Here is a 27932-nt window from a genome sequence, read left to right as displayed (position 1 = left end):
TCAGAACACAGTCAATGCCTTTGCAACCACACTACATCACATTTCATGCTTAGCATTCCAACCTTTTTTTTTTTGTCACTGCTCTATAAGCAGCAGCTGCGAAAACATTCATAGCTTACATTTATGTGACACTTCCTATAAAAAGAGCTTTCACAATCACTATCACATATGATCGTCACAAAAATATATTATCTATATCTGACTTATGAGAGAACTGAAATTCAGAGAGTTTAAGATTCTTGCTTAAATTTTTATATAATATATATTTGAGGCAAAGTAGTGAATTTAATGAGTCTTGATGACTACTAAGCACTCAAATGTTAACCATTATTATTATCCTCATTTTTTTTTTTTTTTAGAAACTCTCAAAACTATAAATATTGACCTAGGTAAAGTTAAAATTGGTATAAAAATTAATTAAAAATAAAATTAACATCCAAACTACACAAAATCTATTACATATTAAAACCTTAAAAAATCAAATATCTGGGCTTCCCTGGTGGCGCAGTGGTTGAGAGTCCTCCTGCTGATGCAGGGGACACGGGTTCGTGCCCCGGTCCGGGAAGATCCCACATGCCGCGGAGCGGCTGGGCCCGTGAGCCATGGCCGCTGAGCCTGCGCGTCCGGAGCCTGTGCTCCGCAACGGGAGAGGCCACGGCAGTGCGAGGCCCACGTACCACAAAAAAAAAAAAAAAAAAAAAAAAATCAAATATCTTTGATAAAACTTAGTTGTAAAATAAAGCCAAAGGAAAGTAAATGTGAGAGGAAGAATGAAAACTCAATGGTAGACACTTTAATTGTTACAATCTGGTTTGTTCCCAACAAACTAATGGATAAATTAAGTTTTCATTTTACAATCTATACAAAAACACTTGATGTTCATGAAAATTTCAGTTAAACTAAATCTGGAAAAGTATAGCGAATTAGAAATGTTTTAAGTATATTAAATTGTTGAAGGGATTAAAGTAGACTAATATACGCTCTAGAAAATATCTTCTCAACCAAAATCGAATGTTACTGTAATTTTGATTTAAATATCTATATTCACAAAGATAGTACAAAAATGTCCTTGAAGTCGAATTAAAACAATGGGTCAAAATATTCCATCACTTCTATAGGCTACCTAGTAATAAAGCTACATACAACATTATTAATGTTATAATTCAATAGTTGCGAAGGGACAGCACATTGAACATACAATGTATTATAATGTAACAGCAGCAAATCATTTACTATTTGATATATTATAGACAAATCAATGTATATAAATGAATGTATTTTCTAATTCTGTTTCAAATTCTTGTTTCTGATTCTCATGTCTTTTGAATATATGCATGCTTTAGTGACAGATTTCTGGCCTTAAAAGTGGTAGAACCCATTCAGATTGAACTAAAATATTAAGAAATTCCGTTATGGAATTTAGCATAGCAATGTAATCATCTATACTACAGTTAGACTTACTATTCCAATTTGATTTCTACAGTATTCTCTTCTATTTTAAATAAGCTGATCTTATGTATTAGTACTTGTAGATATGCTAGAGTACATGCATGGTGCCTTAGAAATAGTGTTTTGCAATGAAAACGTCTTCATTTTTCCCAAGACATAAGAATTTGCCTAATTAAATAAAGCTAGTGCTCTAATCTCTACGACTTTTGTTTATTTGATGATTACACATGGACTTTGCAGGATGTCCAAATATAGGCTTCCCCTGTTTCCTTCAGAAACTCAGATTCCAGAGCCTCAATTTATAGCTGGGCTTCTCCTCTGGGGCTGGGGCAATATACAAAGGAGCATTCCCGGGGAATCACGTGCTTAGCAAGGTTAGCAAAGCAAATCCCTCCAGAATAACGTGGTGAATCACTTGTTGGCCACAGCAAACGCTTGTCAGCTTTGCACCTCATCAGTTTCCTGTGCGGGTCCTGTAAGGCTGGGCTCCTGAGTGGCTATCTTCCCTCTCCCCGCAAGAAAGGAAAATAACTCGAGCAAATGAATTCCTGCCTGCCACATGAAGAGAAGCTTTCTCAAGTGTAGAAATACCCATTTAGAATGAACTCATGGAAAACCCTGCTTAAAGTGCAGTGTTCTCTGTGTCAACAAAAGTCTACTTGGGCAGGATAAATAGGTGAAGCCATGAATTTCCAGTCTCCCGATGCCAGACTAAATCCCACTTCTTCAAAAAGACCCTGTTATTGCTGTGTAACCCTATTAGAACTTCATATTTGCTTTGGATCATTATAATAACTCCTCTATTGGTGGAGGAGACCAGCCAGGGTTTAAGTAAAGCCATGACCACACTCAGTCTAGACAGTATCATCTTCACTGAAATACATGAATAAAAAGTAGCTTCTCAGAGTATAAGACTCTAGTTTAGACCTCAAAGAAAAAAATAGCAAAGGTACAAACACAGGAAAAAAGATGATTTCTATGGCAAAACAAATTGTTATGATACTTTTTTTCAAAGGGCATGACAAAGTATATGTAAAAGGAGAGAAAAATTCAGTTTTGAATTGAAGGTATACATTACCTGTTTGTAAACATATATAATTGCTGATAAATATAAGATTCTATAAAGCAGATATGTCCCTTTATTTCTAGACAACCCAAAATAAAAATCAGAAATATTAAATAAGTGAAAACCCTGTGTACTTAAATTGATCTCCAGGATAATACAGAAACCTGTAATACATACAAAAAAAAAAAAATCTATGTATAGAGAGTTGACTGCCATCTAAAATGCCTTATTTCCCATCCAATGCTGTGTGTGTTGGAGTTGCCTCATAACATACATAAAGCCAGTTAAATCTGAATTTCAGATAAACAATGAATACTTTTGTTAGTATGAGTATGTCTCATGCAATTACTTATATTTGCTAAATATGGCAATTTGCATGCCTATATGTGTGTTCATCAGAAGTGTAAGTGTCCACAGCTCCAGGCAATGATCTTTCAAGTCCTGAAAACATACATGTCACTACAGAGCACTTCTTACTTGCTACAAGATGTTAATTTGCACACGCAGAAAAATCATCCCTTTCCTTATAGGTCAGTAACCATGCAAACTCATTTACTTCATAACCAATTTAATGTGAATCTGATTAACTACAGTCGATTCAAAAAATGAATTATACAGTGCAAAATGCAGGCAAAAAAATTATTAAGCACAATGTTGTCTTAAAATCATGCAAGCTTCCCCTCCCACCCCCCCAAAAATGCCAAATGGGTTATTTCCATATCTAAGTAACGTATTAATTGCAATATAAGGAAGTAACTGAATACTTAATTCAGAGTGCAAACAATAGCTAATAGTAGTAATTTCTTTGCCTGGGTTCACATGGCAAACTCCTTTACAACATCTAAGATGTTATTCCTAAATCTCCTTCATCACGAAATATCCTGACATTGCCCAATCAGAAGACAGCACTTCCACAGCACCTTCCATATTTTATTTACCAAATTACATTGTTTTTATTTACTTAAATTATCCATTATGATCTCCTAAAATGAGAGCCGCTTGAGAACAGGGTCCATATTTTCACTGATCTCCGCTTCCCTACTCCTTAACAGAGGGCCTAGTACACATTCAATACATGTTTGTTAACAAAACAAACTATTATTAACAAGCTCACACTGGAACTTAACCTAAAGAAATGCCCTTGACAGGCAGGATGCGGAACTGCCTTATTACAACTACCTTTAAACAAATACTCCTTTGAATGAGACTCATTATTAAATCCCATTGAATTTCAAGCTACACAGGTATATCTCTATTGTAACTAGGGAACCTGTAAAATTCCATCCAGAATAAAAGGTGTAGTTCATTTATTCATTCAAAAAATATCTAGAGGGCTTCCCTGGTGGCGCAGTGGTTGGGAGTCCACCTGCCGATGCAGGGGACACGGGTTCGTGCCCCGGTCTGGGAAGATCCCACATACCGCCGAGCGGCCGGGCCCGTGAGCCATGGCCGCTGAGCCTGCGTGTCCGGTGCCTGTGCTCCGCAATGGGAGAGGCCGCAGCAGTGAGAGGCCCGAGTACTGAAAAAAAAAAAAAAAAATCCAGAGTTTTCCAAGTGCTAGGCCCTGTTCTAGGGGCTGGGAAATAAGATAAAACCTTGCCATCACTGAATTCCCAAAACAATACTCCAAAGAGGTATGTAAAGTAGCAGTGAGAGATGAGAAGGGGAGTGAAATATCTTTTCCTTTCTAGGTGGATAGTGATGGGACCCAGACTAAAGGAATCGCAAGTGGTCTCACAATAAAGCTGGGACTCACTAGGGAACAGCAATAAGGTCTCATGACCCTATCCATTTGCCATTTCTTTCATTTATGCCAGACACAGTCTTTCACTTCAGATCAAAAGGAAACAGAATGGTGCCCTGAATGATGGCTGGGTTGCCAGCTGTGCCCTAAGCATGGCAGGTCCACCAAAAGGAGCTAATGACCCTTTCTAACAGATATTGACAAAGTGGCCTGTTCCATTTCAAAACTCATTTTAATGGCCAACACTATTTAACTGTTTAATCTGGAGACGTCCAGAGAGTTACCAGGTCAAAACTGTCATTTCTTATGGGGTAACAGGACTTTTCATACATATGGCTGAGGCTCAACAAATAAGACGCAGGCAACTCTGCAGTGCAGATGTATCTTTGGGAACGCAAAGGCCACTCAGAATAAAATTTACAGCCTGTTTTGGAGCCAAGAGCTGCTAAACCACAACAGTACTTTAACACCATGTCATAGAAATGAAGCACCATCACAGCCACCAAACCCACCATTGTATGTATGCTGGTGTGTGGATGAGTGGAGGTATCTCAGAGAGAAGACAGAAAGGGCGGGCGGGGCGCAGGGGGAGAAAAGGCACATGCAGACAAGACCTCATGGTAATGACAGTACTTGCTACCATTCAGTAAGTGTTTTACATTAGCCAGATCCTGTGCTAAGTGTGCTTTACATGAATTACCTCGTCTAATGCTCGTGATCACTTGATTATAGGAAGGTCCTACTATCCCTATGCTATTAATCCTGAAACTGAGGCTCAGAGACGTTCAGTCATTTCCTCAAGGCTATGAAACTAATGAGTGAGGGGTCAGGATTCCAATTCTAAACTCTGGCCTATTTTATTCCGAATCGAAGCTCTCAAGCCCTAAGCAACAGTGATTTCCAGCGGCTGCCACAATTCCTTCAGGAAACCTTTGCATCTTCTACGACCTTTAAGGACGAGGACAAATGACTGTGTAAGGTTCATTCTGGGACTGACAGGCATCTCAGCGAGACGAGGTCTGAATCACTCTCATCAGACCTAAGGTAAGAAAGAGCTTCATGTTCTGCCTGCTCTGTCCACACCTCAGAAGAAACCCTGTTAGGTTCATGTGGTATTTTTGTTTTCTGTTTCTGTTTGAAAGTTTCTTCTGAGTAAAAATATTTGAATGGAGTTGGGCAACAAAAGGGTACAAAGAGCTGGTATTTGCAAGTTGTTTTCTCATCTGACCAGGCCCAGGATCTGGGGTCTGGGCAGCACTGTGGGGTTTCCGCAGGGACTCTCTCCTGACCACACCCGCAGTGCCAGCCAGCCCCGTGGCTCATCCAACAACAGAGGCTCTCATGAATGGTCTCACAGGTCCTTCCTCAAAGAGGCCTTAACAGGGACGCCGCAGGGACCTGAGGAGACTCGGGGTAGCTCTGGTTCCTCTTCAGAGCAACAGGATGTGCAGTTGGTCACCTGTGGTCAGGGAATAAGAGACTCTTGTGTCTAGTCCCTTCCCTTAGCAACAAGACCAACTGGGAAACCCTTCCTTCTTGCCACACAGCTCTCTACTGCAGTCATATTTTTTAAAATCGTTTCTTTGAGACTCTCCTCTATCAATGTGCCGCTCCCTTTAACGGGGGAGAGTACACCTAAACCTAGTTATTCAAAAGCTGATATGGAGAAAAATCATAGGCCCTTGCTTTTACTCCAATTCTATTTCTACGTTTTCCACTAGAAAACTCTACGTGGCTGACCCACAGTAGTTATGTCCTTATCGTTTTATTTATAGAGTTATAAGTAGAACTCCAAATAACCTTGGAAATCAAATTGGCCAACTCCATCCTAGAGATGAAAGTACAGAGAAATTGCTGCACAGAGAAAGTGACTTGCCCAGAATCACCCAGACAGTTAATGACAAGAGTCAGGAGTAGATCCCAGAGGCATCCTGCCTCAATGAATGTAAGTGGGAAAACTACACACACACACACACACACACACGGTAAAATAGAAACAATAAAAAACCAAGATAAATAAGAAACTAATACAATGTTGTTATGAAGAAAGCAAACAGGATGATAAGAAGGTGTTGGGACTTCCCTGGTGGCGCAGTGGATAAGACTCCGCACTCCCAATGCAGGGGGCCCGGGTTCGATCCCTGTTCAGGGAACTAGATCCCACATGCATGCTGCAACTAAGGAGCTGGTGAGCTGCAACTACGGAGCCCGCCTGCCACAGCTAAGACCCGGCGCAACCAAATAAATAGTAAAAGTTAAAAAAATAAAATTAAAAAAAATAAAGAGTATTAGTTTAAAAAAAATGTGTAAAAACTACATAATGTGCCAGTAATTCAGTTTCCAATGACTTTTATCAAAGCTTCATTTCAGAGATCACCAGCTGTTTATAATAAGGCCAAATTCAAGGGAACCCTTTCTGTGGGTTCCGGGTACCTTTATAGCCACAATGTTTACAACTAAACCTGGGTAGCCACGGAAATACATGTTGATGTTCACAGGGAAGAAAATGATGGAAGGTGTGGATGGAAATGAACAAGCTGGAGGCCTAGGCAGTAGGAACAGCACCTTACTGGGAGTTAACAAACCTAGTTCTCGGTTTGAGCCACCAGCTAACTCAGACCTAAATTTCTCAATTAACTTGGGAGCTTCGGTCCCTTTATTTGTAGGATTAGGAAGTTGGATAGCGTGATTTTTAAAGGACCTTTCAGCTCTAAAATTCTAAATCTGGACAGATCCTTGCTTTAAAAAAAAAAAACGAAGAAGAAGTTGTTCTTTACTATGTTTACACAGTGGAACAAGTCCAGTGTTGAGCTCTACATTTACAAAGCCAAAAGAAAATGTAGAAAAAATAGAAACAAACAGAAAGCAGAGCCTAGAAGGAGAGTGACTGTACACCCTGGGTTGGCCAGACTAGTCTTGGTTTAGGCCTGTTGTCCCACTGTCCCAGTTAGTGCCTGTTTTCACTACCAGAAGTGTCTCAGTTTGGATGATAAATTATAGGGTTATCCCTATAAGGAACTGGTGTTCTTTATCTTAGGGAATCCTTTAGCATCTCTGATCACCTAAAGGCAGAAACTCAAACTCCTTAATACGTTATAAAGGCTCTAAGCCAAAACTCTATCCAGCATACCCATCACACGGTAATCACACCTGACTACTTTCAGTCCCCCAAAGGTGAGCTGTTGCTTAGCTTCTCCTCTCCCCCCACCCTACAGGAGGACAAGCTCCTCCACATGCATCAAGACCCAGCTCAATATTTCCTCCTGTGTGAGGCCTCCCTTCCCTCCACTCCACCCAGACATCAACTAGCACATGGACCCGACTGCTTTGCAACTCCTTCTCAGTCTCCTCTAACACGCTGTAAGCTCAGCAAAGAATGAAGTTTAAAAAGCAAAAATAAACAAATGGGACTACATCAAATGAAGAAGCTTCTGCACAGCAAAGGAAACCATCAACAAGACAAAAAGATAACCTACTAAATGGGAGAAGATACTTACAAATGATGTATCTGGTAAGGAGTGAATACCCAAAACATATAAAAAACTCACACAACTCAACAACAACAACAAAAATCTGATTAAAAAATGGGCAGAGGAGCTGAACATACATTTTTTCCAAAGAAGACATACAGATAGCCAACAGGTACATGAAAAAATATTCAGATCACCAATTATTAGGAAATGCAAATCAAAACCAAAATGAGATATCACCTCACGCCTGTTAGAGGGACTGTTATCAAAAAGGCAAAAAATAGGGCTTCCCTGGTGTCGCAGTGGTTGAGAGTCCGCCTGCCGATGCAGGGGACACGGGTTCGTGCCCTGGTCCAGGAAGATCCCACATGCCGCGGAGCGGCTGGGCCCGTGAGCCATGGCCGCTGAGCCTGCACTCCGCAACGAGAGAGGCCACAACAGCGAGAGGCCCGCGTACTGCAAAAAAAAAAAAAAAAAAAAAAAAAGGCAAAAAGTAACAAGTGTTGGCGAGGATGTGGAGAAAAGGCAACCCTCCTACACTGTTGGTGGGAAATTGGTACAGTCACTATGAAAAACAGTAAGGAGAGTCCTCAAACATTAAGAGTAGAACTACCATATGATCCAGCTATCCCACTCCTGGCTATTTATCCAAAGAATACGAAAACACTAATTTGAAAAGATATATGCATCCCATGTTCATCACGGCATTATTTACAATAGCCAAGAGATGGAAACAATCTAAGTGCCCATCAACAGATGAATGGATAAAGAAGATTGTAGTATATATGTGTGTACACACACACACACACACACACACACACTGGAATACTACTCAGCCATAAAAAAGATGAAATCTTGTCATTTGCAACAACATGGATGGACCTTGAGGGTATTATGCTATGTGAAATAAGCCAGAGAAAGACAAATATATGATTTCTCTCACTGTGGAATTAAAAAAAAAGAATAAATCAAATAAAAACAAACACGTAGATACAGAGAACAGAGTAATGGTTACCAGAGGGGAGGGGTGGGGAGGAGGGTGAAACAGATAAAGGAGATCAACAGTATGGTGATGGATGGAAACTATATTTTTGGTGACGAGGATGCTGTAGAAATATAATGTTGTACACTCGAAACTTATATCATGTTATAAAACAATGTTGCCTCAATTTAAATAAATGGTATTTACCTTATTCATCTTTTTATCCTTTAGCACATAATTAGCACTCAACAATATGTTTGTTGAATTAAACTGAACAGAGAAGTACATAAAGATTTGCTTACAGGATATTCGCCAAATTATCCTTCATCAGAGTAACGAAAAAACAATGGGCTTAAACTCATCTGGCCCCAACTACTATTATTAATACCAGTAACAGTCTCTTATATGGCACGTGACCAGTGTCCTGTGATAGAAGGTCATGGTCCACAACATTCTTACAGCTGGATTCCAGTTCTGCTACTTACAAAATAAGCACTCTTGAACAAGTTACTTACCCTATCTTAACTCAGTTCCCTCAGTATAAAATGGGAGAAACGCAACTTTCCTTGGGGTAAGGTTATAAACAGTGCATGAAGAGTAATGCCGAGTATTGGCCCTGGCACAGGGTACGTAGGTAAAAAGCAGTAATTTAGCTTCAGTGGTGATCATTTCCAGCCAGAACAGATCCAACTAGAAAAAGTGTCTCTCTCTTCTTCCCCAAAGACATAGGCTCCACCTGGATTTATTTTGCTTTATTTTCCTCACTCTCTCCCACAATTAAGATGAAAAAACCTCTACACCATAACCATTATTTTCTCTTTCCAAATCCTGGTTTCCCTCTTCTCTAATCATCCCCAACAGAAGTGTCATCAGAAGGAACAGCGCAAGAAAGGCAAGGACTTACAACTCAAGATAGACTGTGGTCAAATAAGGAAGAACTTGACTACCACTCTGATTCAACCGTGGAACAGACTCAAAAGGAATTCTTGGTAAAATGTCAAGTGGGGAGAATTCAAGCCTGGGGAAGGATTACATGACTTCGCACTAGGACAATGAACCCTCAAGTTAACTACACCTTGAACTAAACACTCCTTCAATCAGAAGCAGTCAGTTACTGGTGCTCCAACACCAAAGAGTGGAAAAGGGCCAATGAGATGAGAGTCATAACGATCATGATCAGAAGCAAAAGGAGGAAAGGAATGCTCCCTGAAAGCTTTCTTCTACCCAGGAAATGAAGCACAGGCAGCTAGGCAGTATCAAGAGAAACAAATGTGATCACAATGTTTCAATTTAATAGCACAGTGCTGTTCAAACTTTATAAAACAATCCAGCATGTGCTGGTAGCTGTTTGTATTATAGAGAGGCAGGATAGCATGGAGGTGAAAAACACATGGGCTCTGGAACCAGACTGCCTGAAACATATCCCAGCTCCTGTACTTAACTAGCTGTGTGATCTTGGGAAAGTTACTTAACCTCTCTGTGCCTCAGTTTTCACCTCTGAAAAATGAAGCTAACAAACCTAGACTCCACAGGGATGCTCTTTACAAAAACTCATTTCTAAGGCAGAGTAGTGCTAGGCACGTGGTTAATGCTATATGTGTTTTACAAATAAAACTATTAAGATCCAGTACTCACTCAGGAGCAGCTTATACACAACCTTGTGCTTCAAAACTGCTGCTGGTATTGCCATCATAAATCTCAAAGACCCCTTTATTTTATGTTGAGTCCTAGAAATTCAACTTGTTGACTAACAAATTCTTTTATTGAAGGATAAATAACCAATAAACACTGGTTTATTGAACCGAATAGGTCTAAAACCCAGAGGTCATTTTGACATGGTGAAATGGAAACCGAAGGTTTGACACTTAATCAAACTGTAATCATCTCCAGAATAAATGAACAAAATACACATTATTTATTGAGCAGCCCTTGTGGTCACTTTCCAAGCTGTTGTATTTGACTGGAAGGCACAAAACGTAATAGTGGTGCAGCTAGGTTTGGTTTCTGCCACACGACTGAACCAAGTGGCATCAACTTAGTGAATTCACTATGGCTTTCTCTGGTCCTCAGTTCTGAAGGCTCAAAAACCTGGTTTTGTCACCACATTCATTCATTCAACAGTTATTTTACAAGTACCTACTTTGTGCCACATCCCACAACAGGTAATGTGGAGAAACTGGACAACACATCATCACACTTCCTGCTCACTGCCGCAAAGCTGACAGTCTGGCAGAGAAGACATTAAAAAACCGAACGTGCACCACAAAAAAACCTGATGGTCAATAAACTTGTTCCTACAAGACCAACCCATCTTTCGCATGCAAGCACAACTACATAGAATTCAAGCAGGGGAGTATGTTGTACAAATGGTAACAGGCACCAACTTGACAAACACCTGGCTGTTTAGGGTGGTGAATGACCTATTCCGAGCCCTGCCCATTCTCCCATTCTTGCTGCTTTTCTCTGCAAGGTTACAGTCCATTTATTTAATTTCTCCTTCCTATACTACAATCCCATACACATCTTGCCTCACCAAATTTCTTTGCCTATCACCCTGATGGGAGTTCTCCATGTTCTAAACTTCTTCCATCACACATCTATAGAGATAATGCCATTTATTCCAGAGGCAGCTACATGTATGCAATCTTTGTGGAGCCCACTAGTTTAACCTCAGAAACCAGCGTTATATTCTGTTATTTTCAAGTCTGGGGTTGGTGTGGTAGGGCAGAAGGGGCATTTAGGGTCAACGTGCACTGAAACTGTGGCCCCATAAACCCTCAAAATAATTCTCAGGCTTTCCTGGTGGCGCAGTGGTTGAGAGTCTGCCTGCCAATGCAGGGGACACGGGTTCGTGCCCCAGTCTGGGAAGATCCCACATGCCGCGGAGCGGCTAGGCCCGTGAGCCATGGCCGCTGAGCCTGCGCGTCCGGAGCCTGTGCTCCGCAACGGGAGAGGCCACAGCAGTGAGAGGCCCGCATACCGCACACACACACACAAAAATAATAATAATAATTCTCATTTAACCTGCAAAGCCACCCAATGAGGCACAAAAGTTAATTTTATATGAATCGTTAAGCATACTACACATCGGAAAATGCTAGGCATTATACAAAGGTCAAAATTCAAACAAGAACTTAGCAGGTTCATAGTCCAAGTTCAGTAGTCATCTTCTGCTGGTGGTTCTATGAACTACAAGCAGTACTTGAGATGATACTAGAAAAAGTGCACCCGTATGAAAAGTTTCAACCAACGTTGAGATCAGCAGTAAACAAACAAATACTTGAGTCAATACAGAAGTGAAATCTCTCATGTTATTTAATTTAATACAAAAAATAGCATCCACGGTAAACAAAGATGTGCTTCATCCCTATCACGGAGAATGTATACTTGGGGCACAGGTATGTTCAAGGCTTTTGTTGATAATTAAACACAGAGGGAAATCATTTTTATACTTCTACTGAACTTTGTTGGATGGAATAAGAAAATTTCACATCTGAGGTGGTGGGGGCCTCAGTGGGGATACTACCTACACGTGCCAGTTAGTTACAGACAGGGCTTTAGTTGTGTCGGCAATCCCAAGGCCTGGTCTTTATTCTTAGAGGCATAATTAGGGCTCTCTTTCCTGGGGCTAAGACTGAAGTAGCTCCCAGAGTTTCAGAGGAGCCACACCATCCCAGGTTCCATCCATTCAACCCTGCTTTACAAACTGGAACAAAGAGCATTAGAGGAACTTTCCACTGAATTTCAATGGAGAAAGATGAACTACTAAAGATTTTTTAAAAGATACTTTTAAAATGTGATCAGACATTAACCCAAATATAGCCCATGGAGAAAATGTAATTCAATAGGGTAATTATTTAAAATTCTCACTGGGTGAACTTTAAAAATAGGCCCTCTAAGCTCCAAAAGAAATGTTCTGTGTATGCTGTCTTCATGGACACATTTCCGGGAGTTAGCACAGGGCCTGGAACGTATGAGGTTCTCTTTAACTATTTTCTGAATACATAAATGAATAAATATATTCCTTGTGATCATTAACCATGAATTTTTCACCCAGGAAAAACAACAGTTATTTAAAGGCAAAAGTTATTCGAGTATACATTACATAAAAGAATAAAATTCTGCTTTTCACCTTGAAATATGAATTAACTTCCACCACTAAAAACCGAAAATTAATGGAAAAAAAGTAAGTTTTCATAAAGGTGACTGTCAGAGATGGTATTAATTCCAACCCATTTTGCGCAATAAATCTATACAAAAACTTGATATACTTACCTACGTGTGTGCAGTAACAATGACAGACAGTGAAAGACTCCTTATTTGGAAACAGACTCATAAAAATAGCTATGTGTGAAAGCATATTAATGGGACAGTAAGAACACTTTCTGAGAATCTGTAATAAAGAGACTATAGCCAAAAGTTCCACAATTTGGGCTGTAATAAAACCTTTCAAAAGCTGATATCCTTCAATACTTGATAGCCAAACTCGTCAATGACATCTTCCACATCACCATGATTTATAACACATCACTGAGACATTATTTCCCTGAAACCAGTTCTGTAATTATAGAAAGACTGGGATGCTGACTTCATCATAAACATTTGCTATAAAGGTGCCTTGTCCCCTTGTAATTCCTGCACATATACCCGCTGATGTTCACATTGTTGCTTACCACTATCATAAACTACCCTGGTTTGTAGTAAGACATCAAGAATCCGTAAAGTAAGTTACAGTCAAGACACAACTCACCGAGCACGATGACCACAGTCTTCAGAAGACTCATCATGGTATCCCGATTGCGCCGTGGCCCAGAACTATGCCGAGACATCCTCATAGTCCTCTGGCGAACGTAGCCAAAGATATGAGCGTAGAGAACCACCATGACGACAAAGGTCACCAAGTTGAAAATGGCCCAGAAGACCAAGTAAGAGTCACTGTAGAGGGGTGCCATGTTGGAACAGTTTTCAATATCACAGATGCAGTTCCAGCCCACACTGGGTATGGCCCCCATAACAATGGCCATGGTCCAGATGACCACAATCACCACCACCACCCGCCGGTTGCTCATCCGCGTGTGGAGCTGCATGCGGAAAACCGTAATATGCCTCTCGATTGCAATGGCCAGTAGGTTGGCCACAGAGGCTGTCAGGCTGGTGTCAATGAGGCCCTGACGCAGGAGCCACGTGCTAACAGTCAGTCTCCGAGTATTGGGTCCTGTGTTGAACATTAGGTAGAAGTAGGCCAACCCAGCAAAGAAGTCCGCAGCAGCCAGATTCGCCATTAAGTAATAAATAGGAAAATGGAAGCGGCGGTTGACATAGATCGCCACCATGACCAGCAGGTTGGCCAACATGATGAAGATACAGACGGTGATTCCAAGTCCCATCACCAGCTTGCTAACTGTGTTCCATTCTGTGGCAAGGTACTTTCCACTCCGGTTATAAAAGAAGGCGATGGACTCATTGTAGAAGCACTGTGGTTCATTCATGGCTGTGAACTAAAAGAGAAAGGAAGAGAGGTTAAAAAAGAGAAAAACCATGGACCCAAATTTAAAGATGTGTAGATAACGCAAGTCTTCTACGGTAAATGTGGCCAAAAAAGAGCAAAAGCAAAGAATTTGAAAATCTGATCCTGTGTAATGTTCTATGATTATGTTGAAACCCCAAGGTTTCTTTCTGTTTTACTGTTCTCGAGATTAAAGACAGTTGGAGTTAAATAAATGACAAGGTCTGTTCTTGGTGGCTGCACATCATTGAAGTCTACTAGAAAAGCCACACGACCCAGAAATCATGCCTAAAATACATGAGACAGATGAGAATTTTGCAGAGCGTTGCAACTGGAATATTTACCATAGTGAAATCTATTTTGGCCCGTTATTTAGGGAATCTGTAAACACAGATGGTTTATAGATAGGGTATTATTGCCCTATTATGCTGCATTTCTGTTCTCACATAGTATGTTCAATCTGTGTCAGATATCTTGTAACGCAAGTCCCCACAAGGACATCAGTCCCAACATTTCAAAGAGGTCACTATGCATCAAAGCTACTATGCCCAAAGCCAGCATTTGCTGTTCAACATTCCTGTGGTCAGCACTGTCTTCCCCCACAACTCCTTACCCCAGAATAGCATTCATCAAACACTCTATGACGTTTGAGAACGTTTTTCTTCTTGGAGGACATAAGAAATATGTAACTAATGTAACCTTCAGAGAACAGTTCATACTTTGACACTGCTCTAAAAGTACACCTTCTAAAATGTTGAGCGATAATGTTTCATTATGTGTTTTCTTATTTTTAACATCATCAATCAGAATATATTTGCTTATGAACTACTTATACTCTCACTTGAATTCTAAAGGATTGAGGAAGTTTCTAATAGAATGATACAGGTGTCAATAAAACTATTAAAACAAAATTAGAAAGGAAAAAGTAACACGGAGGGCTTCCCTGGCGGCGCAGTGGTTGAGAGTCCGCCTGCCGATGCAGGGGACGCGGGTTCGTGCCCCAGTCCGGGAAGATCCCACATGCCGCGGAGCGGCTGGGCCCGTGAGCCATGGCCGCTGAGCCTGCGCGTCCGGAGCTTGTGCTCCGCAACGGGAGAGGCCACACAGTGAGAGGCCCGTGTACCGCAAAAAAAAAAAAAAAAAAAAAAGTAACACGGAGAAACTAGAAAATTACACATCAAATAGAATAAATCACCCTTCCTAAAGCCTTAGGTTTGTCTGTGACTCCTAAAATTAGAGAATATTTCTTGAAGATAGCTCACATCCAACCTTTTTCTTCATATCTTGCACTGCATTTAGTAAATTACCTAGCAAATATGACAGTTTTAACCACTATTTTTGATAGAATATTCTACCGAATATCCGTGAGTTGTGCCTTAATGTTTACCAAACACAGAAAGTTCCAAAACAGTGTGTGAAACTCTTCTTGAATGGTTAATCTCCTGACCTGTCCAGACATCTAGGGTCTCTTTCCTCATTTAGACTAAATAGCTTTTAGGTTATGCTTCTATAATAATCACTCTTACCATGTTGTATAATTATGTATCACCTTGTTTCTTAAAAAGATGATAGTCCAGGGGAAGAGTGAAGACCTTGTCTTACACATCTTGGTATCTAATGTACCTTCCACAGAGCCCCACTCATTGGCGATCTGAGAACTTGTGATGTTCCATTCCACTCCAAATCTTGCCATCACTCTGGGTATCTCATCTAATTTTCTAGCCTCTCAGTTTCTTGACCTCATCTTTCATGACTTTCTATTCCATTACAACTCAGCTGCCCACTTCCAAGGTCACACCCTGGACTCTGTAACCACTCAGAACTGTCTCCCTTTGGAAATAATCGATTGATACATTCTAATACTCTTTCCATTCTAATTACTCTTCCCATTCTTCCAAATTTATACATTCTAAGTACTCCCTTCCCATTCTTCCAAATTTCTCAATTGATCCCCTACATCAGTTCTTTGAAGCCATCTATTTCCTTGAGCATCCTACTTTTTCCCAATGGATTACCTCCCTATCTTCCCCCTTTTCCCTATCTGGCTTAGGTTCCATAGGATATCGTTTCAACCTCTTTTTTTTTTTTTTTGCTAACGCAAGAACACAGTCTCTTCTTGAAGACTTTGAGGTCAGATGTCCTTCAGAATTCAAAAATTTGCCAGTTTTAAGAACAGTTATAGAGGACATAATCTATGTTTGACGTAACAGCCCCACCGAAATCTGAGACAGCACTCCATAATGATACACGTTAATCTCTAAAGTAAAACATATGAATATATACACTAAGTTTGATAAATAAAGGTTATAAGTAGCCTCATATCTATTCATTCAGAGCAACTTTTGCCACTGCGTTAAGAAAAAATCATCAGTTTTCAGATCTTCTTAAATGTTATAGTTTCAGATAAGGAAGTAGAGACCTTTATCTTTTAATCTACTTGCTCCACTGCACTTCTGTAACAATTTCTTAGAATAACACCAGTCTTGGATGAATGCAATTGGTTCCCACTTCCACACCTACACCAAGGCTTCTGAGAAATGTTAGAGAAAAATCAACATATCTGGCAGATTGATTCTGCTATAAATTCACATGATGTCTTGCCTCAACTGAGAATTTAATGCCACAAGAAATCTGATTTTCCCCCTAATTATTATTCTGTATCTTCTTCACAGTAAATACTCTAAATTTATTATTCTCTTTCGAGTCTCACCTTCCCTCTCTCCAGCAGCAGTTGCCAAAAGAGGAAACTTAGAAATCATCAGACTGAAATTCTTTTTCCTTTAAAATTACCTATTCAAAAACCCATTTTTTTCTTCCCCTTCTGTTACAATGGAAAAGGTGTACCCTTTGCCATCCAAGTGTTCTGAATCCCATCCATTCTTACTATTTCCAGAATCTTGTTCTAGAAATTGCTTTCTTTCTTCAAGTCCCTCCTCACTCCTTCTCCTCTCTCTTGAATCTTTCCTATCCATATACAAGTAAGTTTAATCTCTACCAAAGACAGGAAGGAAGGAAAGAAGGGAGGGAGGGAGGGAGGGGGGGAAAGAGAGAGAGAGAGATAGAGAGAGAGAGGGAGAGAGGGAGAGAGGGAGAGAGGGAGGGAGGGAGGGAGAGAGGGAGAGAGGGAGGGAGAAAGAAAGAAAGAAATCCCCATATAACTTCCTGTTTGGCTTCCAGCTCTGATGATTTTTCCCCTTCATAGCCAATTGCTCTCCAGTGTCTCACTGGGCACACACAAATTTCTCAATTACCTATGGTACAGCTTCTCCCCCTTCCCCTCCATCAAATCCACTCTAGTCAATTCTTGAGTTTCACATTAACTTCCCCAAATCACACCAATCTGGTGGCTGTTCCAATGGAAATTTTTCAGTTCTCACCTTACTAACCCCTCAAAGCATCAGATACATGACTGGGAGCCTCTTTTTTAGAAAATTCTCTTTCTTTAGCTATCATGACATCATACTATCCTGGCTCTTGATCTCTCTCTCCCTGGTTGGTCCTTCTCAGTCATTTCTGAGGTTCCCCATCCTCTGTGTAACATTACTGTTTCTACCCTATATTCTCATTCAACACACTTTCATTGAGTTTTCTAATATGTCTTCCAAGATTTCAATTATCTTATATATCTCAAATACTCCCACATCTACATATTTGACCCTTATTTCTTTCCTTAGCTCTAAGCAAATACCAAATTGCCCACTGTTATCTCTGACAACCTCATAATTACTTCTGTCTCTGTGTTCAAAACCAAGCTCAAACTTATAACCTTCCCCAACTTGTTCCTCCCGCGGTCACTATTTCAGAGGCTAGAGAACCACTATCTTTCTAGTGGCCTGAATGCTAAACGTGGGAATTCCTTTTCCCCTTATCTTCATCATTTAACCAATAACCATACCCTGTAACTTCTCCTTCCTAAGTATCTGTTCAACCTGTTTACTATTCCATCCTCATGGCCACCAGCATTACTACTACACTGGCTTCCTAGGTGTTCTTTCTACCTAGCACCAATCTCTTCTCTAGTGATCTTTCTAAAAGACAAAGTTGCCCAAACTGTTCCTCTACTAAAAATGCTTCAATGGCTAACAAGTGCACTTAAGCTAAAACTCCATACTCTTCAACCACCTTATCTGGCCTCTTATCAGGCCTCTCCAGTCTCAACTCAAGCTATTAATGACTTTAAACTCTCTGCTTCAGCTCTATTTAATATACTGTGCTCTCTCTCACCTCTGGTTCTCAGCATCGCTGAGAACAGAGGTTTTCTGCATCAGCACCCAGAGGGTTTGTAAAACACAGCTTGATGACCACATCTGTCTGATTTAGCAGATCTGAGGTGGGGCCCCACATGACGCTGATGCTCCTGGGCTAAGGACCACACTTTGAATACCACTGGCCTAGAACAATCTTCCCCCCATTTTCACCTTATACTCATTCTTCATGTACCAGTTGAAATATTGTTATTTCCAGTCATTCTCCCCAGATCTTCCCATGTCTGGGCAAGGTGCCTCCTACCACAGTTCCCTGCATTACTCCTATAACAACACTTAACCACACTGTATAATAATTGCTTCACTATCTATTGACACCTCCCCACACTAGGCTGTAAGCATTATGACGGCAGAGATTCTAGCTTTCTCGTTCACTGTTGTATAGCATCCAACTATTAGATTAGATTCTAAATATATACTGATTGCTTTAATAAATTAAAGATAATTCAAAAAACGTTTATACTTCACAAGTTTTCTTTCTGCAAAGGATATTAAAAAATCATAAATATTATATAAATGAAAATTCTGTTCTTTCCTTTAGCCCCTGTAACCATTTACTTTCTCCGGACAAAGAAATTTCTTAATCAAACAGGAAGCATGTAGTATTTCACAGCATTCCAACTTCTAAACACCAACTGCCAACGAAGTCAAGCAGTGATATGAACAGCTTCTTTGCTTTTCCCACATAGAAAAACCATATAATTAAGAATGACAAAATAAAGTATAAATTGGCTTTTTAAGCCACAATATGCTCAGATGAATAAAACTGAAAAATTTTCTCTGAAGGTATCCAGTGTTTACTCAGCAAATGGCATGTGAGCTGGTTCTATTCCATCTCTTATCTCTCAAAAATTGAGTAGCGATACCATAAAAACCATACCGTATTTAATGACATAACTTACATGATTTTTTGAACCTCTCAGTTTTACCATCTGTTAAATGAGGAAATTGGACTAAATTATACATAAGGTCTATTTCAGATTTAAAAGTCTATACTAAGAATATTGTGGGTTAGAACTCTATAGTTAATCAAATTGCCAACTAAATATTAAAGCAGTAGAAAATATACCAGGAATTAAAAATAGTAAGGGTAGAATATACCTGAGAAAAACTTCAGGAATTTCAGCTAGATTTAGTACAACAGGACTGAATTGAAAGAAGAATTAAAACTTTTCTCCTATCATCTGCAAAAAGCAGCAGATCTGGAGAATAAGTGAAGGATACCCTGGCAGCATCTTCAATGGCAGTCACAAGGGTAGTGTGAAAGTGCTTCTTTCTTTTTTCAGGACCTGATGGATTTAGGCAGAAGCCCACATCGAGCTCTGAGAGAATGCAATTCAACTGTGCTTGGACTACAAGACATTCAGGTAGTCATGGTTATAATGATACGGCAAACAGAAAAAATCAGCCAACACAATGGGGAGAAAACGATCTCAGAGGAGGAGATGGCCATCCTAAAGGATAACAGAAAATACCTCCCCTTGAAGCAGATTTATTAAAAAAGAAAAAGGGGGAATGGAAAAGATTAAATACTAGGATATTTCTGATTTGATCCTCAAAATGCTTTGTTAGGGTACAAGCACTGAAAATAGAGCCAGCCATTACGAAGACAAAAAAAAAAAATTTTTTTTTTTTTTTTTTCAGAAAAAACTACATAGAGATTATATTAGCTTCCCATTGCTACTGTAACAGATTGCCACAAATTTAGTAGCTTAAAAAGACAAATTTATTATCTTACAGTTCTGGAGGTCAGAAGTCCGAAGTGGGGCTCACTGGGCTAAATCAAGGTGCTGGCAGGACTGTGTTCCTTTCCAGAGGCTCTAGAAGAGAATTTTTCTGTCTTTTCCCACTTGCAGAGATGGCCCACCTTCTTTGTCTCCTGGCCCCATTCCAGCTTCAAAGCCAGCAATGGCCAGCCAAGTCTTTCTCACACTGACATCATTCTAACACTGACTCTTCTTCCTCCATCTCCCACATTTAGGGACCCTTGTGATTACCTTCCCAGATAACCTAGGATAATCTCCCCATCACAAAATCCTGAACTTCATCACACCTGAAAAGCCCCTTTTGCCATGTAAATTAGCCTATTCAGTGGTCCCAGGATTAAATATGCAACGGACATCATTAGAACTTCATCACTGAGCCCACCAAAGAGATGAAAAACTATTTTTCAATTAAAAACAATAATTCAGGCAATGAAATGATGTATAAAAATTCCAGAAAACTGGGCTGCCCTGGTGGCGCAGTGGTTGAGAGTCCGCCTGCCGATGCAGGGGACACGGGTTTGTGCCCCGGTCCGGGAAGATCCCACATGCCATGGAGCGGCTGGGCCCGTGAGCCATGGCCGCTGAGCCTGTGCGTCCGGAGCCTGTGCTCCACAACGGGAGAGGCCACAACAGTGAGAGGTCCGTGTACCGGAAAAAAAAAAAAAAAAAATTCCAGAAAACTGAAATGGCAAATAGAAAACAAACTTAGGAAGTTTACTCAGTGCTCAGAGAAGATGGTCAGAGATAAGAATAAAAGGAAAGAAGGCACGTATAGGAAAAACATTCCAAACATAACTAGCTTTCCAAGTAAGCCTAGGACAAAGCTTAAGTAACACAGCTTGAAGCATAAGAAAAGTTATTGCTTAAGAAGAAAGACCTCAGATTACTGGTTTAAGTTTACATAAATTACAAAAGAGTCGATTAAAATCACTAAAATTGGGCTTCCCTGGTGGCGCAGTGGTTGAGAGTCTGCCTGCCAATGCAGGGGACACAGGTTCGAGCCCTGGTCTGGGAAGATCCCACATGCCGCAGAGCAACTAGGCCCGTGAGCCACAACTACTGAGCCTGCACGTCTGGAGCTTGTGCTCCGCAACAGGAGAGGCCGCGACAGTGAGAGGCCTGCACACCGCGATGAAGAGTGGCCCCCGCTCGCCACAACTAGAGAAAGCCCACGCACAGAAACGAAGACCCAACACAGTCAAGAATGAATAAATAAATAAATAAAAAATTTTAAAAAATCACTAAAATTCAGATATAGCTAGGTTAGATTTTGGAATCTCAAGGTTAACATTCGAAATTCTAAAAATATAAAAAAATAAACAAATCAAATATTGAGAGAAAGAGAGAAAATATGGTATTGCTAAGCTTCTGCTGTAGAATTCCAAAAGATGGAACACAACCAATCAAAATCTCCATTATTTCGATTATACTTCAATTTGGAAAAAATCTCCATTCTATGGAGAAAATGTTTGAGATCATAAATTCCACAGCCAGCTATACTGATGTTCTCATAGGGGATAATAAAGAACAGTCCCAGAGATGTGGGAGCTCCAAAAGATCATCATCTACATTTCCTTCCTAAAGAAAATACGAATGCAAGTAGCCATGAAAAAAGTAAAAATAAAAACCACAATAGAATAAAAAAACTGGCAGTAAGCATCAAAAATACACAAAACAAAATCGAGTCTAAGTAACTGCTCTCCAAATGGTTATAAAACAAATGTCAAAAATAACTCTTGAGGGTATACTTATTATAAAGACAATAAATTAATAATAATCTGGAACTAAAATCACTGTATCAATAAGAACTTAAAAATAGGGGGAGAGAAGAATGGAAATATCTGTTCATTTCCTCTTATTACTCAGGTATGAATCAAAACATACTATTTAAGTTGTAACAATAATTTTCAAAAATAAGTTTAAATACAATCGATTCAAAAGCCACCAAATTGAGTAGTTAATATACTAAAAGATGATTACTTTTCATATTACTGGAGAAAATAGAGTAAAAAAACGATGTATAGAATGACATTTCTGTGAAATTTATATAGGTAAGACTATAAATGATTTTCTTTTCTTCTTTAGAAAAGTAGTATCTGTTGCAATAAATTTAGGGGGAAACAAGAATATAATCAGACAAAACTCAAATACTTTTTTAAAGTTCATTATTCCAAAATCCTGATGACTATAATTAGAAATTTCTCTGTAATAAGTTACAGAATTCCGCCCTGCCCAAGCAACAAAGATGTAAACAAAATAGAATGATTCCAAAAATAAACTGTCCTCAAAGCTAAAAAGAGAAGTCCATACTCACGCCCTTTGCACATCCACCAATTACATTTCAGGATGATGGGGTGGAGGGAGGAGGCCTCGTTCGCTGCTCTACAGAAACAGATGTTCCAAATCTCAAAAATTTACCTCACCCATCGTGTGATCTCAAAAGTCGTAACAACTCTGCCAAGCCTGAACTCTAAAGAGACACAGAGGGTGTTCATCTTCGCTATGCACTTCATTTCTTCACTGGCACATTCACAAACATTTCTGGAATGCCAGGTATGGGGCATGGCACTACACTACGCTATGCCTTCCAGGGGTACCAATATGAAACACCTGGGCGCCTGGTGTGGGGTCACTCACGGTCCATCCAGTGTGGTATTTAATCTCCTGAAAGACAACTACATCTTCATTAGCCAAGCGGAGAAGGGAGCACTTAGCACAAGCTCACGAACTGGTAACTAAACCTTTATGATTTAGTAAGCATTTAGATAAGAATGTAAATATGTACTCTACTGACATCCTAAAGGGAGATTTTAATTTATACTGAATAAAGGACCAGTAATAAGATCTAAATCAAGCCTATTTGGTTTCCCACTTCTGTTAAAGTACAACAATGGAGTGGGTGAGGACTTCTTCCTGATTCTGATGCTCACCAGCTTCAGTAAGTCTCATAACTGCTCTGAGTGTCAATTTCTCATTTGTAAAATAAGATATCTCTAAGGGCTCTTCAATTCTAGTTTTTAAATCTAAAATAATCAGACCTTCCACACATTTCCTCCCTCTTCCCACCCCCACCAAAAAAAGACTGAAAAGAGACGGCACAGAATTTAATTAAATGCAATTAAGTCTCTATTAACAAAAATAGTTCTCACACTTTTTAGAGTCTCAAATTAGAAACAATAAAAAGAAAAAAAGGAATGATCTACCACTATAATCAGAAAATAGGACACAAAACAACGCTGATGCAAACTAAAAATGTTCTAAAGATAGAAAGTTAGCCTCACAGTAGCTGAAGAACGCGCAACTACTAGATTTTTTTAAACTTTATCTGAAAAAGTACATAAAATGCTACTTCTTATACAGTAACAATGTACGTGAATATGATGTACACACATGTAAAAAAGAAAACTATGGAAAACAAGTGTAAATCAATAAAAATACTTTGTATCTGTTATGGCCCCTTGTAACAGGCTGAGTGAGTGACATCATATTAGTTGAATTTCCAGAGAGAATTTTGAGTCTGGGCCCAAGAGGAAGAAATGGAAAACAAACAAACAAGCCTAAAAACACTAAGACATGCTGGAGAAAAAATATAGTGTTTTAGATACACTGTTGAGCTAAAAGGGAACAGCAAACTGAGGTGATAGGCTGCCCTGGCAGCACACTGTCAGGATCATGCAGACAGGGCATTAAATATAACTGGGAAAAAGAAAATGAGCCCTTGGCCTTGACTGAGGAAGTGACTTAGAACTGAGACCCAGTAGTTAAGCTAGGAGTCTTGAAGATCTCCCTATCAGTAAAAGAGTGGAACAGAAAAAATAATCTACCCAGGTGCACTGGGGAGAACAAGGAAGTTTGTCTTAGCTTAGGCTCCAGGTTGGGAAATAAATAAATTAAAAGACTCCCTTCAGAAATCAAAACCCCTCCCTTCCCAATCAAGATGGGATTTGAAGTTAGACCTTCTGCCAAGTCTGAGAATGAAGTTAGACCTTTGCCAAATCTGAGAACCCACAGGAGGAGAAATTAACACAAACCACAGTCCTTAGCCTGTGATTCGCCCCCCCTCCCATCCACGTGCTGGTACTAGCAAGCATCAAACCTCTCCAGAGGGCCAGATCTCAATACAGCCACACAGGATTCTCTCGAATCAGCCCCACTGATGATGAGTTCATCATCCCAAAGACTACAAACACACAGGAAGGATACCATGTATGAGAATCAGCAGAACAGTACACAGTAGGACAGGACCCAAGAATATTAGACTAAAGAGAAGACTGAACCGATTGAGGTTTTGCATTCTCCCTTCTCCACTTCAACTGGTTCCAGTTACATTTCCATTTCTACTCTTTCATGCTTATCTTTAATATTTTAACATGCATACTTGACTTGAAGTCTAAAGGTAATCCTCTTCCCTCGATGAGCTTTCACTCCAACACCTCTGGCTCCCATGTTACTGTGGTTCAGCATTTTACTTCCATTTGTTTTGAAACCTACCTAAAATTACCTCATATTACCGTTTTGATTTTCCATTCTCAGTTTATTTGGTTATATTTGTATGAAGCCAGCACATCCATGGTACAAGAACAAAAAGGAGATTAAGAGTGAAATAAATTACTGGCCAGTATTATTTAAGAACATAAATGAAGAGTTCCTAAATAAAATATAGTTTCTGTATCTGTAGATCTAGATATAGGGAAAGAGAGAGAGGTGTGACTAAATAGAGTTTATTCCAGAATGCAAAGAATATTTAACATTTAAAAATCTGGTAATAGAATTCACCACACGAGCAAATTCAAGGAAAGAAGAAAGGCCAATGATCATCTCACTAGAAATGGAAATACGTGTTTGGTAAATTTAAATAGCCTTTCATGATAATTTGGCAATCTAGGGTTAGAAGGAAACTTCCTTAACTTGGTAAAAGATTTATGTATGGCAACTGTCATATTTGATGGAAATATTCCCTTTTAAGGCAGAAACAAAACAAAGGTGATTCAATCACCAGTTGCTTTTAGCATGTATTGGTGATTATAGCCAAAACAATAAGGAAAAAAAACAAAGGAAAGAATTGGAAAAGAAAAACTTACTCTTTTTCACAAATGATTAATCAGTTACATATAAAATGCAAGATAATATATAAACAAACTGTACTAACAGAGTTTAGTAAATTTGCTGGATTAACTATCAAGCCACATGAATCAACTGTGTTCCTACAGAAACACCAGAAAAAAAATTTTTAATTATTATTTCAAGGACAACCCATTTACAATAACAAAAGGTCTAACGTATCTAGGAATAAGTCTAAATATTCAAAAGCTTACAGCGAAACCTAAATAATTGAAGAGATAATATTTCATGGGAAGAAAAAGGTGTTAAGATGTCAATTTTCCCAAAATTAATATATAAATTCAATGCAATAAAATGAAAATCCCAAAAGGGTTTTTCACGAAGTTTGACAGGCTCCCTAAACACTGCTACAGAAGTACAGAAGAACCAGAGTATCCAAGATAACTTGGAAAACAAAGAACTAGATGCCCTATGGAAAAGAATATGTTATTTTAAAGTGATAAAATAAGACATGATATTGGCACAGAAAAACATGAACAGCCAATGGAATAGAATAAAGAACCAGAAACACACATTTCTATGGTAACTCGATATAAGAGACGTGGCTTTACCCACCAATGGGGAAAACAGTGTAACTGTTCATCTATATGAAAAAATAAAACAAATTGACTGTCTATGTCATATCATACCCAGAAATCAATTTCAGGTGATATAAAGACATATGTAAAAAGCAAATAAAGAATATATTTATAATTTGTGAATGGGGGATTTTTCTAAACAAGACCAAAACATTGACAAAATTCAAGACTTCCGTGCAGCAAAAGACTTCCTAATCAGTGAAAAGAAAAGCTGAAGAATAGTAAAAAGTCTGGCAATGCACATTAAAAAGGCTTAGTTTACAAATCAAAATAGAAAAGCCAAACAATCCAATAGCAAAATAGGCAAAGATGGGGACAGGCAATTCATAGAAGAGGAAAACTAAATGGCCAGTCATCCCATGAAAAGATAATTACCCTTCCGGGGAATCAGAGAAAGTTAAATACAAACTGCCGTCAGACCCAATTAATCATTCCATCAGGTGGGCAAAATTTAACAAGTCTGAAAGTATCAAGAGTTGGCGAAGACTGTCATACAGTTATGGTGGGAATAAAATTTCAGTGCAACTGCTTTGCAAAACAGTTTGGCAAAAACCACTTAAATTGGACATGTTCATACACGTGATTGAGAGATTCTAACGCCAGAAGAACTCACACATGTGCATCAGGAGACATATACAAGAATTTTCATTGCCACTCTTTTATAATATCAAAATATTAGAAGCAATGTAAATATCTGTCAACTGGAGAATGGATAAAATAACCAAAATATACCTTTCTTATTGAGGTATAATTGACATATAGCACTAGTTTCAGGTGTACAACAGAATGATTCGATATTTGTATATATTGTGAGATGATCACCATAATAAGCCTCGTTAAGAAGCATCACCACATACATGGTTACAAAGGTTTTCTTGTGATGAGAACTTTTAAGATCTACTCTCAGCAACTTTCAATAATGCAATGTAAGTATTATTAACTATAGTCACCATGCTGTACATTCCATCCCCAGGACTTCTTTATTTTACAACTGGAGGTCTGTACCTTTTGACCATCTTCACCCAAAAGATTTTGAAGCAATTACATCAAAATGTTAACATTTTAAAAGCTGGGTAATAGACATCCTATTGTATTATAACACTCTCTACACTCTTCTGTATGCTTGACATATTTTCTTTTTTAACATCTTTATTGGAGTATAATTGCTTTACAATGCTGTGTTAGTTTCTGCTGTATAACAAAGTGAATCAGCTATACATATACATATATCCCGACATATTTTTAAAATAACAAACAAACACCTTAAACTGAAATACATGATCATGCTTCACTTAACATTCCTATTTCCTGGGAGACAGCAAAGGGTCTGGGAGATAACATTACAGATTTCTAGTAGCTTAGAGTTTAGACCCCAGAATTGGTGAGATCTGGGTTCAAATTCCAGTTGTTTTGTTTACTAATATGACTTGAATAAATTATTTAACACTCTCCTCTTAGAAGTTAGTTTCCTCATCTGTAAAATAGAGAGAAACACACCACGTTTTAAGGACTGAGTTATTATTCAGTTTCTGTAATATCCATTTCTCCTGAAACTTTTAAATCAAGTAACCCAGAGGGTTTAAACCTTCATAAATCAAACACCACCTCTAAAATGCAGCCTTCTTGAACTCACAGATCAAAACAAGATAATTAAATAATTCATCCGATGAAGAAAATTATTTTCTCGTGGCCCTTTTTATTTCCATAGGCTAAGAACAGAGTATCTTTCTTTATTATCTTGTTTCAAATCCATTTGTTTTACAATAATACGTGTGGATTGGTGTCTAGGCTCTATTTCTTCCAATGGTTTATCTATCCCTATACAAATACCACACTGACTTATTTATTATAATGTTATAATAAATTCTGATATCTGGAAGATCACTTTTTCCCCACCTCGGTCATCTTCTTCAAGATGATATTGGCTAGTTTTGACCTTTTGTATTTTGATATGAATGTTAGAATCAGCTCGTGAGGTTTCAAGA

At 39.0% G+C, this 27932-nt stretch overlaps 1 protein-coding gene across 6 annotated transcripts in view; it reads right to left on the bottom strand.

The window, feature by feature from the left end:
- LPAR1 (lysophosphatidic acid receptor 1) overlaps positions 1-27932 on the bottom strand; it is a 169582-nt gene that overhangs the window by 52138 nt on the left and 89512 nt on the right. For 5 of the 6 annotated variants that reach the window (XM_060300630.2, XM_060300632.1, XM_030859033.2 and 2 more), the window contains exon 3: positions 13462-14209. In XM_060300630.2, the coding sequence (XP_060156613.1) occupies positions 13462-14209 (748 nt within the window). Of the gene's footprint in view, positions 1-13461; positions 14210-20220; positions 20303-27932 lie in introns of all 6 variants that reach the window. The other variant, XM_060300635.2, reaches the window with a different exon arrangement.

Source organism: Globicephala melas, chromosome 6, assembly GCF_963455315.2.
Source record: "Globicephala melas chromosome 6, mGloMel1.2, whole genome shotgun sequence".
Lineage (NCBI taxonomy): Eukaryota > Metazoa > Chordata > Mammalia > Artiodactyla > Delphinidae > Globicephala > Globicephala melas.
The sequence above is the reverse complement of the archived record's forward strand: the minus strand, read 5'-3'. Positions and strand labels throughout refer to the sequence as shown.